This window comes from Cornus florida, unplaced genomic scaffold (genome assembly GCF_030987335.1).
Source record: "Cornus florida cultivar Cherokee Brave unplaced genomic scaffold, ASM3098733v1 CherokeeBrave_3.0.0_Hap2_Chr11, whole genome shotgun sequence".
NCBI lineage: Eukaryota > Viridiplantae > Streptophyta > Magnoliopsida > Cornales > Cornaceae > Cornus > Cornus florida.
In genome coordinates, this window is record NW_026775581.1 from 107936388 (window position 1) to 107948733 (window position 12346).

A 12346-nucleotide genomic window follows, 5' to 3' on the forward strand; every position below is an offset into this window, starting at 1 on the left:
TAAAATTTTATATATTTATTATTGAACATTAGTATTTCGTATTCAATTTATTTTTTGCAAACATAATTAAGTTGCAAAAGGCCAAAATAAAAAATAAACAAATAAAACTATTTTGGGTCACAAGTTGCTGAACTTTGGTTAGAGAGCGATATTTGGGCTACAAAATAAGTTAATAAGTAATAAAAGTTGCCAACATCTGACAAATCCAACCAGCCCATCAAAACTTTTTGGAGAATTGACACTGACCTCTGTTAGCTACATCTTTCTCGCAATTTTTTTTTTAAAAAAAAGTGGTTTAGAGAGCGAACGTTTGTTTATGTATATAGACAAAAAAAACTACCCATTGCATTATATGTGAGGAATCAATTGGCGGATGATACTGGAAAATCAATCTCTTCCCCAGCACACGAGTTTGAATTAATTCAAAATTTATGCTTTGGTGGTTTGATATACCCGGTGCTAAAAATCGATTCATATATACTCAATTAATTTTTTGACAATATGCTTTCGAGAGCCGGGCAAAAAGTTCTTATTAAGTCATTAATGGCTTTTCTTCCTGATTATTGTAGGTGATGCTTCAAAGTTCCTTCCCCTACTTGCAAAAAAGGAGAGTTCCCACATCAAGTGGATTGAATGATCGAAGTTATGCTCTTTAGATCTGATATGGAACAACTAATAAGACCCTCTTGTAACATATTGTAAGTAAATATTTAATTAAGTGTTGTATTGAATGATGTTAGGCCATCCGGTATGCATGGCTGACTTTTTAGCTATCCATACAATGCAAGCCCCACTCAAAAAATGTGTGCAGCCATGTTAACTATGGCTAGTTTGATACCAATAGTAATACTAAAAGTGTGAATCCACTTTATTGTTTTTTTTCTCTCTTTCTCACTCTTTTTCTATCTTCCAAAATGCCCATGTATAGACGACCAAATCTCTTATTACCGTACCGACTAAATAGAATGGTTATATTTGTAATGAGTCGCAAATAGGCTGACGTGGCTCTCAAAAATTGTAAATATAACTATCAAAACAATAGATGCCATACCTTTTGCCCTTAAGTCTAAGAGTTTATATTCATTTAAATGTATTTATCCATCACAATAAATAGTCAAAAACTCTTTAAATACACGAGTAAATTAGAGCAATAAGCAATTACTAGTAATACTATTTGTTTTTTAAACCCTAAACTCTAAAAGTAATAAAATAATTTCAACTGACAAAATTACCCTCCAAATTAATGTCTCCCCTGATTATCTCACCGCACCACTCATGGGGTCATACCTTATCTCCATGCCCTCTCTCTCATGGTCAAAGTAAACACTCAAATACTGAATGACGTAAAAATGGTAAACAAATGAGGGTAAGTACAAGTATGCATCAAGTTGCATGCCAAGAGACGGATCTTTGTGGAGAATAGGACAAGACAATTTGATTGAAAAGAAAAGGTCGTTTACGCTTATCAACAAACCAAAAAAAAAAATCAAACCAAAACGGGGGAGGTCCCTACCAATTTGCAGTTGATTAAGTACGCTAAATCATTGGTATAGAGACCCACAACTTGCACTAACATTTTTTTTCCCACTTCAATTATTAGTCCTTATTCTGACGTCTTTTTCTTTATATATATATATATATATTATAAATATACAGATGAATCGATGACGCTGGGGGTGTCTGGGATGACAAAAAACATGGATCCCCTCTAGAATATCGTAATGTGGATGTTATGCATCTATGCCTATATAATTCAATTAATTTTGTTCAAAGTTAAGAACTCAATACAATCCATATATGTATATGATACATTAAAAAAAGGACAAATTTGGTCTACCGGGACTCCATCATTATGTCCCCCGTTTGATTGTTTTGACATAACATATTTTATTTGAGTAAAATATATATTTTATTTTTATTTTTCTTAATAAAAGCTTTAGAGAGTTTGAAAATGTAAAATAATTTGTTAAAAATTAATAAATTAATTATTTTTAATATATATTTTTTCATAAATATTTCACTACAATTACACAAAAAAATAAATTAAAAATTATTTTACATTCAAATAAAATAAACTAGATTATTTTAAATTTTAAACTCATAACCTCATTATCATAGTTTGCTACACACCTCTATAAATTAGACAATTTAACCAATTTACACCGTTGGAATTCATCAGGGCAATCGATATGGCGGCGACTGCCTTGCTCAATATATAATGGAGTAATGGACCAATGGCCAAGACTCGCCCTCGTAATATATTGATATCTCAACCCACATAATATATTACAGTAATATAAAATGATGTAAAAAATATATTAATATAAAATAAATATATTATTGATTAATGCGTGCAGAACTGCAGATGCAGAGCTTGAGTTTCAGCCAAACATCAACGGCCAGACTCTAAAATCCATTATATATATATAATGTACACAGAAATACAATTCTCTACGTAAATTCAAAGGAGAGAAACGGGAAAAGCGAAAGCAATGGTTGGATATCTCATCCTCCTCAACTCTCATCAAATCCAAGTTTCTCTGCAGTTGGAGCTCTCAGATTGCTAGGTTTGATCCTCTTATCTTTCTGTTCCTTTTAGTTTTCTTCTTACCTTCGTCTTTCTTTTTGTCCCATGTGAATGGAGGCCCATGTATATTCTACCAGTACTATAATCCATACCACTTTATTCTAATCCTAGACCGCTTTTAGAGAGCTAACAAAGAACTTCACTGTGAGAAAATTGTGTCAAATATAAAGTCTGTTGATCTCTATGCTCTCCAGTTTCCAAAATCTACAATTGGAAGGGATAAACCATGCTTTAAGGAGCAAATTAGTGTAGAACATACCCTTGTTTGCTTTCAAGATTTAGCTTATTTTAATCTTTTTTATTATATTTTTGTCCACCCATTTTGCTCTACTGGGATTTGAACTCTCAACCTCCACTTCGAAAGGAACAAGACATACCACTGGAATAGTCAAGATTTAGCTTTAATATTGGAAGAGATTTGGCTGATTTTGGAAGAGATTTGGCTGAATTAGAAAGGAATTTGACCATACTTGTAAACAGTTTATGTCCAAATGAAATCTTATATGTTTGATTATGCTTTCTTACAACAAATTTGGAATGAAAATGATGAATTGTTAGCTTGTGTTTACTTAAAAAAAAAAAAAAATTCTTAGTAATTGGAAGTACATGTTCACTGAAGCAACAGAAAGCTTCCATTTCTGTACTGTAGTTGGTCTGTTTTAGTAGTTTTAATAATATATTTAATAATAATAAAAAAGCTTCCAGGTCCATCACAAGGAAAATGAAAACTCCTGTTCTTGATCAAATGTGGAGAGACCCTTCATGACTTGTTTAGGTGGTAAGTGTATTGTTCCGATAGATAACTCTTCGATTGAGTTCACTAATATCTGAGCTCATTAGTTTACCCCCATCTATCTGAATGATCGGTCTCAACTCTATCTAGTTTCTTTAGTTGTTCACTAGAGCAATTATGATCTGTAAGTCGATCTAGGGCAAGTGTTCGGATCTATTATGACATAGCTACAAGACGCGCCCGGAATTTGCTCCCAGAAATATGGCCATCCCTGCATCCTCACATTCGATAAATATGGAAATTTTAAGAATGTTAGTTGTTTAATTAATCCTCTCTCATTTTCTTCTTCTTTTTCTTTTTTTCCCTGAAATTTGTTTCATTAAGAAATTTTAAGTATTTGAATTTTGATAGGTTCACAAGGTATCAAAGTTTTGGGACAGTTCTTTATCACTATATCGCCAAACAGTCTTAAAATAGAAATTGTTAGTTTCTGTTCTTCTAAAGATTCTAGGGTTTTTATTTATTTATTTATTATTTTATGTTAAACTAAATGCTTTAAGATTTTCAACAAGCTGTAGTTGTAGATTTTCGTCAGTAATGACTCTTTTTTTTCGATAGGTTAAAAATAATAATAATAAACTGTAGTAATGACTTCTGTGAGATCCATCAACCTGCTGAGTACTGTGTTGGGAATACTAAGGCCTCAACTGACCATACCTTTCTAAACTAGCTGGAGAAAAAGAAGCTGCAGAAACATTCCATGTTAGTATCTACTGTGTGATTTGGAGTTTGGGAACATGATACATACATACATATACGTATATGGTATTAAATCTTCTTATTTAAATATTTTTATTTTTGGCATTTTGGTATATAATTTGCAAGATATTTGTGATTTTTAGAAAAAATATTATTTTAGGTAAAAACCTGTAAAATTTGATGTGAGAATCGTGCTTTTGGTTGATGAGTAGTACAAGATAGAACAGATAGCATGACTGGTTAGCCTAAAACGATTATTTGAGTGGAAGGTTAAGGGTTCAAGTCCCCATAGGGGCAAGTGTGTGTGTGTGTGTGTTTCTTGCCAAGGTAAGAAAATAATAAAATAAAAAAGAATGATTTTTTGATATTTCTAGCATGTTTACACGGCCAAGCTCAGGTATTTGTGGTAGTCGATAAAGCTTCATGTTTCCTTCTTGTTATGAGACACCATGGAAAATGGAAATTTCAAGTGATACTGGAAGATCTGTTCTTTTTGGCTTTAACCTTGAACTGCATATTATCACACACACAAAAACTTCCAAGGGACACACAGCATTGTTTGATTGGATTAGACATGATGGGAAATTCACGGAGTGAGTTTTTGTTTGATACTATTCTTATAATAATCGCATGTCTGGCCCACTGGGGAGTGGAGCTGATGACATAGCATGATCCAGAAAACATGGGAGAGGATCCTATACAATGTTGCAACAATATGGCATCTTGGCAGTCATTTACCTTTGCAGGCTGGATAATCAGGAAATAGACCGGCTTTAACTCTCGCTGGTTAAGTTGGGGGAATGACTTCTACCTCGACTAAGGGATTTCGTATCATTATGTCTTGATAGGATGTGTTTGATTCGTGATGTGCTATATTGGATTAGTATTCTGGTGAATGTAAGTATATATCATGCATGCTTTCCTACGTTTTCTATTCAAACTGTTATTTCTAGTGCTATAAGTAAAATGTTTAGCCGTATATCTCTGCGTTTCAAAACAAAAAGATCTGCAAGTGTCCTTGTGTTTTCAGAAAACTAGAATATGGAAAATGTTTTAATCTGAATGCTAAGTGCTAGATTGCTGATGAGATTTAATCCTCATCACCTGATCTCTGTGTTAAGCTATTTGGGCTGGAGATCAGCCCTTAAGATGGAGGGTTTTACTGTATTCTTTTATCACTTCTTGCGGAAGAGTCTGAGCTCAACTTGTAGCAACATTGCAGTAGGTTTTCTATCACACGGTTTTATGAAGCTTTCTTATGCATACTGGAAGTCAGCTGTTTATATGTTTTAAATTCTCAGCAGGCTTGCCAATCAGCTTCTGTAAATTTATGTGCTCAATCTCAATGAAGAGATGCTTATTCAATATTCACTTATCTCTTAGTTGATAGTCTCTTATTCTGTTGTTGACTGAACTGTCTACTTGACACATATCGAGATTTTTTTTAGAGTGATTCTCATATGGGAGTATTTTAGTACATTATAAATTTTGTAATTCTGGGTCAGCCCCTAGATAGGAGGTCGTGCAGATTACATTGATGGAATGATCCCCTTATGATTAAACAAATCATTCATTGTTGGTTTCTTGTTTGGTGGGATCATCATTTCTACTTTTTTGGTAATTCCAAAAATGGGAACAAGTATATCAGCTTTAATGAGGTTTTTTATTAGTTCGGCTGACCGTTGTGGCCTGGCAGACTTCCAATTGAAATGCAGCTGGAATAACCAACCTGCAGGGCTACTTGGGTTAGGCAAATAAGTGATGGGAAATCCATCGTTAGGTTCGTGAGAGGCCCAACTTGTGCCAAGTGTCATAACAATGACGTCAAACCTCCCTTGTTTCATGTTGCAGACTGGGATCATCTCCACAAGCCCCCAAATCTAACCACCAATCCAAACACTCCATAATTCCCTGAGTCTCACCCATGAGTGTTCTGACAAGCAATGACCCTACTTTCTGTGTCCCGCAGGCCCTGCCTCTGACCCAGGCTGGCATCCAGTGTTTGGGAGCATGAAAAGGGGGATACTGATCCATCTGTGCAAGTCCGGGCTGGAGTTTCCCTGTTTATGGAGGGAAGGTGGAATTCACCACCCAGCGTTGCTGTGGTCATGGTCTTGCTGCCATGTGGTGGCAGATGCTCAAGCCACTTGGTGCAATTTAAGTGGGGCTTTTTCTAGTGTCAACAGTATGTTATCATGTAAATTTGCTGACTAGCCTCTTTATAAGTGTTACCAGATGCCGCACTGCTAATTATGTTGCTGCTGTTGCTTTTACAGGTTTTATCCAGAGCCAAGTTTGATGCATATCTCTTGGGCCCCTTAAGTTGGATTAGTTTGGGCGTATAGCTACTTGCCTCCACGGTCATTGATTAATTTGAGGTGTAATATATATCTGATTGAGGGGTCTCTGGTTACTGAAATGGGCCAATGTCATCTTAATACATATTTAGTTTTGGAGCATCTGTAAGCGGAAATGTTGAAGCATTATCTATAGTAATTGAAAATGTGACACCTTGACAGGACTGTCTCAAACCCTTCTGGTGGGGATATAGCCTTGCTAAAACTGAAATTGTGGTTGCAATGTAGTTACTTTTTTATGCACCTGTAAAACATTATATATTCAAGATCCTGTCCATGGAAGTCTAATGTGGGACCGTGGCATATTGCAGCTCTCAAATTGACAAGTTGGATGAAACATTGTGCTGTTGTATAAGACCATGAATTGTCACAGCAGTGTATCTATGAAACAAAGTGAGTCTGCCAAAGGAGTGAGAGAGTCTCACTGTACTTCCGTATCCCCAATTCATAATTTCTGGAGTGTTGAATCAGAAGGTCAAGGTTTATCCGCTGGTGAATGTTCATCTTCATGTATGTTGCCTAAGATGCATACAGATCCTCATGGGACCCCCAATTTAATGCGTGCGTCTGCAGTCCAACCTCAGAAAATTTCTTTGAAATCTGGACCAGGCTTGTCTCACGAATCTCATGTTCAATATCCTAAAAACATGTTTTCCCGTTCTTCTATGTTCTGTACTAGTTTATACTTGTCATCTTCATCAAGCTCTGAAACTGATCGACAGCTTGGAAAACTGCCATTTCTTCCACATCCTCCAGCATACAATGAGCCCAGGTCTGCTATTCAGTCAACAAAATCTGCATTGATGTTTACTGGGGATTCAAGTGATTCATATGATGGGAAGCATTCACCAGATTTTGTGAAACACTTTCTTAATTTGCCTGGAGATGCTTCATATGGTAGTAGTTGTGGTATGAATTGTGCAAGTGACAGTTTAATGCTTACAGAGCAATTGGAGTTTCAGTTTTTGTCTGATGATCTCAATATATCTATAGGTGGCAATGTAGAAATTCCCCGGCTCGATGTAAGTGCATTGTGGCTGATATTTAATTGCATTGATATTAGGAATTACTTGTAAAAGTTTGGAACATTCTATTTGTTACTATAATTTTATTCCAAAAATAATCCCTCTTGTAGTGCATGAGAGTGACATACTAATAATCCCATGACCCAGAAAGAGACCCATTATTTCTATTTTAGCTGTCCTCTGGATTTTTTCATGGTAGTCATGAAGAATGGAATGAATTAGATGTTCAATGTTTTGTGTTTGGTTTACCTTTGAATTAGTGAAGAGGGAAAGATGAGATAAAGGGGTTAGTTTACATGTTTTTCCCGTATGCACTGTACGCCATATCTGGCCTGTTGAGTTGGTCCCATCTGAGTCCAAATTTGACCTTTAGAATTACTTACACAGAGTAGCTGCCTTAAGCCTTCATACTTGAATCTTGCTTGAATACCTTTTGTTTTCTGCTCAGGAAATATATGAATCATGCCAAGCTTCATCTAAAGCAGCCTCAGACTTGACATCTAATCAGAATTATCACCCTGTTACACCTGTTGATGTTCAATCAAGTCAACCTTCTCCTGGTCCTGACACTGTGCACAAGCCAAGAATGAGATGGACACCTGAGCTCCACAAGTGTTTCCTAGAGGCTGTCGACAAGCTTGACAGGGCTGAAAGTAAGTGCCTAGTTTCTGTATTTTGCAAGGCAAAATGGGGCTTAGTTCTTTATCTGATAGTGAGGAAGATAGTTTCGTTGTCTCAAATTTTTGTTGGTGATCAAGTTGGTTGTTAATATCTGAAAGATTATTGCATTATTCTATTTTACGAGGCTTACCTGATATTATTTCAAAATACAGAGGCAACCCCGAAGGGTGTATTGAAGCTTATGAACATTGAAGGTTTGACCATCTATCATGTAAAAAGCCACTTACAGGTAATGTTTAATATTTACCTGCTGACTTGATTTTTAAAATTGAAATTAGTTAGCATTCATCTTAAGTGCTGGTTCATGTGTTATGTGTCTATATTTTGCAGAAATATCGACTTGCCAAGTATATACCAGAGAGAAAAGAAGGTAAGGAATATATTGAAAAGAATTTGTGGTCATGGTCATCACAATAATAATCTGTGATCTACAAAATGAGAAATCATTAGTCAGTTTTTTACTTCTCAGCTATTAAGTTTGGTCCGATATCTGGAACCATGCTACTACAATAAAGTGTGATTTAATATCTATTTCAGTTTCTAAATCATCATTATTGACCCTTAACTTCCTTTCCCACTCTTGTTGCTCCTGGTATTCAGTAGACATGTCCAAATTCTCTCAAGTCAGTGTCCCTTTGCATAACAGTCGTTTTGTACTGTATATTGTTCCTTCTTCTCTCAGTTCTGTGTTAACCACATTAATTTGTGGATATAACTTCACCTTAGTATTTGTTCTCTACTTCACAAAATATAGCAAATTTTTATGATGCCCATTAGCATGTGAGATGTTGGCTCTACTGTTAATTTGCCCACATTATTTTCATTTCTAATACTCATTCTCTAGTCTGTTCACTCATATATGAGAAATCTACAATTGATATGCTCTAGTACCAAATGAGGGAACTAACCGACAGCCTAGGCTCTACGTCAGAGTATGAACAAATCAATTTAGATCTAGAGGGGAAGTTAAATAGTTCTTATAGATGCTCAATTGAGAATAACCAACTTTTCACATTTTAGTTGATACTAGTCCAATTTCCAATTGATTAGTCATGACCATGTCTCAGTACCAATTATTCAAACACGTATAACTATAAAAGTGAAGTAAAGCAAAGACACAATTTTTACGTGAAATCCCCTAGAAAGGGAAAAACGACAAGACCCTTAGTCTAGGAACAATCTACTTAGAGATAGGTTTCACAACTAGGTGACCAGACTGTAATCCCAAGAATCCCCTAATTGCCTCTAACTCAAGTTCACACTAGATGTTCTCCTTGAACTCTGCTGCTGCAAGTCAACAAACTCCATGGGAGACCACCATTTTTTTTAAAATCCATGTTTGGATAGTACTCTAGTTGCACTGGAATTCTAATGTGGTTCTGGATCAACTAGTTGTCCTCCCTTCTATCCGGATTCCACCTATATCAAATGAGGAAAATACATCTAGGAGGGGCTGCTTCTGTCCTTGTTTGGTCGACAAAGTCAAAGGATCCCAATTTCGCATTTGATAAAAATAATAATAATAAAAAATAAAAATAAAAAATCCCTCAATTTCTTATTTTACATGGGCAACTTCTACCTCCAAATGCATGGAAGGTCTAAGTGAGGTCAATATTGTAATAGCGTAACTAGTGGCACAATAAGGAAAAGAAAGACTGGGTGCACTTATTATTGTGTAATCACACATAACAGACACTCATGAATCGTGCATGACCATGACAGTCCGACCAAAATGAATCCTAAACTGGTTGTGGCCATTTTGTCCAATTTTGTTCTTTAGGGAAGTGATGTGTTTTAGGGATCTGTTCCCTTCCTCTCTGGCACCCCTCCCCTTCTTTCCCTCTCTCCCTCAAGTGTGTTTCCTTGTCAGGAAGAAAACATACAAATGAAAGCAGGTTGCTTACTAGGGCTTGCACCTTAGGGCAATTTCGATTGGCCTACTCATAAAATTTCAAGTAGAATAGTGCATCATGGCCTCATAATGGCTTCAGTCCTGCAACAGTTTTTTGTAGTGTCAAGTTGATTTTATTATTATTATTATTTTACTTTTCCTGTTCATTTTGAGATTACTAGTGATTTTTCCATGTCTATTTAGAATGATCTGTTAATGCGTGTGATTTAATACAAAGGGCAGTTAAATTCTGGCTTGAATCTTTTACATGTGCTTTTCTTTCCATTTCTCAGACAACCACCCTTCTGGTTCTGAGGAGAAAAAGGCTACTTCAAGTAATGGAAGTGATGGAAGGAGGAAAGGGTCAGATACATTTTTCATTTGTTTTCCTGTATCTTCCTTCCTTCATTGTTGAATCACTCAAAATATAAGATGTTCATTTTCTTGTTACAGGAACATTCAAGTTAGCGAGGCTCTACGCATGCAAATTGAAGTTCAGAAACAGCTACATGAACAACTTGAGGTATATTTTCTGCTTTAGTAGGTGGCATTTTGAATATTGACTGGCTCAAAAATTTGTAACATTTTTTTTCTTCTTTTTGTCCATTTAGCCTGGTAATATTTGACCTAGCTTTCTATTAAGCTGTCTAGTAGCATGGGGCTCCTTTTTTTTCTTTTTTCTTATTCATACTTTGATTTAGTCTTGTAATGAGTAAGTTGTGTTTACGTTTTCTTTTAATTCTCTCCACTCCCTTCTCCCCTCTCTTGGTACAGAATTGATCATTGAAACATTAAAATTTGAAACATACCTAAATCCCATTCTTTACCTAACAGCTTGATATCTTAAACATGCAGTCAATTTGTTTTGCCCTCTAGGTACATTGTTGTTCTTTGTTCACTCTCTTTAGATCTGAACTTATTCTTGGATCTACTGAAAAGAAGTAAAGAAAATATGAAAACCATCTCCGTCATCCTCAACTTACATCTCATTTATTTTTATTTGTTCTTATTCCTCCATTGACTCAAGTAGTTCCTTTTTGTTCCCGGTTGTCAGGTGCAAAGGACACTTCAATTACGCATAGAGGAACATGCGAAGTACTTGCAAAAGATATTGGAGGAACAGCAGAAAGCTGGCAGTGGTTTGGTATCCCCTCACAACCTAACATGGCTGAAAAGCTCACAACCAAATTCTGAACTGCAACCTTTATCTCCGTTGCCTGGTGCCTCGTCCTGCCAAGCAGCTGGGTCAAAAACTGACTCCTCGTCACCTTTGCCGCCAAAGCATAAAGCGACTGAAAATAGTGATTCTGAGCAGCAACCAAGTGAGAAAAGGCCTCGACTTGAAGCAAAGCAGGAATCAGTTTCTGAGGAGGCTGATACCGATTCATTTAGTGCTGCTCAGAAATCTCCATGATAGCATGAAGTCCAGGATTTCCCAGCACACTTGTAAATTAGTTTACTGTGTTAGCTAGTAAAATGGAAGTGATAATTATTTGATTTGTATATTGTGACAGTGTGCCTATTGACAGAAACAGTTATTTGGTGAATCTGTTGTATTTATGGCTTTTAATTTGCACATTCTTTTGACATTTTCTTATTTGGTGCGAATAGAATTGGTCAGAATTTATAAATTTCAGACTGAATCTCTAGCTGTACAATTTTTTTTTAAAAACAAGGCAAGAAGTGTTAGAAGTGATTAGTAGATGCAAAGAATCGAAACTTGACATTCCAAAATCCACTGGAGGCCTGGTATTTTGGGGTTTTCTGTATTATTTCCTCTTGTTATTATTATTATTATTTTCAGAGAGTCTAAACTTGACACTCCAAAATCTACCGGAAGCCTGGTACTTTGGGGTTTTTTGTATTATTTCCTCTTGTTATTATTATTATTATTTAAAAAAATATATTATATCATAATTCTTATGTTGTGTTTGGTAGCACCAAATCAATGCCATGACATTAGAATCACAGGAAACTATTTTTTTTTTCGAATTTCAATTCAAACATTATTTTCTCCAATTCTAAGACGTAAATTCAACGCTTCCAAACATTACTTTAAATCAATCTAATTAGCTGAGTAAATGTTTGTGCCAAAGTTGGTCCGTTTCATTTTTTGAGCGGAATGGTTGGATTTACGAAATTAAGGATATGCCAGGTTCAATTTTCAAAGGATAAATTTATGCTTTTGGGGCAACCCCAGCGCACAAAGAAAGTGTACAATATGTGAGCCTGTGTGGAATGAATGGCTTTCCTATACGGATTACACACTAGTGGGGCCCATCTAATATTACATACTCCACTCTTCACAGGTAA

General features: G+C 35.7%; 1 protein-coding gene across 7 annotated transcripts; it reads left to right on the top strand.

The window, feature by feature from the left end:
* Window positions 1–2343: 2343 nt before the first annotated feature.
* On the top strand, window positions 2344–11669 carry LOC132282331 (myb family transcription factor PHL6). Of its 7 annotated transcripts, none has more exons than XM_059783972.1 (10): window positions 2344–2567; window positions 6049–6276; window positions 6356–6457; window positions 6748–7458; window positions 7910–8114; window positions 8295–8371; window positions 8473–8512; window positions 10327–10396; window positions 10487–10556; window positions 11088–11669. In XM_059783972.1, exons 4-10 carry the CDS (start codon window positions 6796–6798, stop codon window positions 11445–11447), a joined length of 1485 nt encoding a protein of 494 aa, XP_059639955.1. In that variant the 5' UTR covers window positions 2344–2567; window positions 6049–6276; window positions 6356–6457; window positions 6748–6795; the 3' UTR covers window positions 11448–11669. The 7 variants fall into 7 exon arrangements, with proteins under 7 accessions (XP_059639955.1, XP_059639954.1, XP_059639951.1 ...); XM_059783971.1 differs by having other exon boundaries at window positions 6049–6264; XM_059783968.1 differs by having other exon boundaries at window positions 6049–6264; window positions 6356–7458.
* Window positions 11670–12346: the final 677 nt, after the last annotated feature.

Bases quoted from the DNA above. Each gene is read 5' to 3' on its own strand.
- LOC132282331 (XM_059783972.1), top strand. From the start codon at position 6,796: ATGAATTGTCACAGCAGTGTATCTATGAAACAAAGTGAGTCTGCCAAA. The intron at 8,115-8,294 runs GTAAGTGCCTAG...TTCAAAATACAG, and splicing joins CAAGCTTGACAGGGCTGAAA to AGGCAACCCCGAAGGGTGTA. The intron at 8,513-10,326 runs GTAAGGAATATA...TCCATTTCTCAG, and splicing joins TATACCAGAGAGAAAAGAAG to ACAACCACCCTTCTGGTTCT.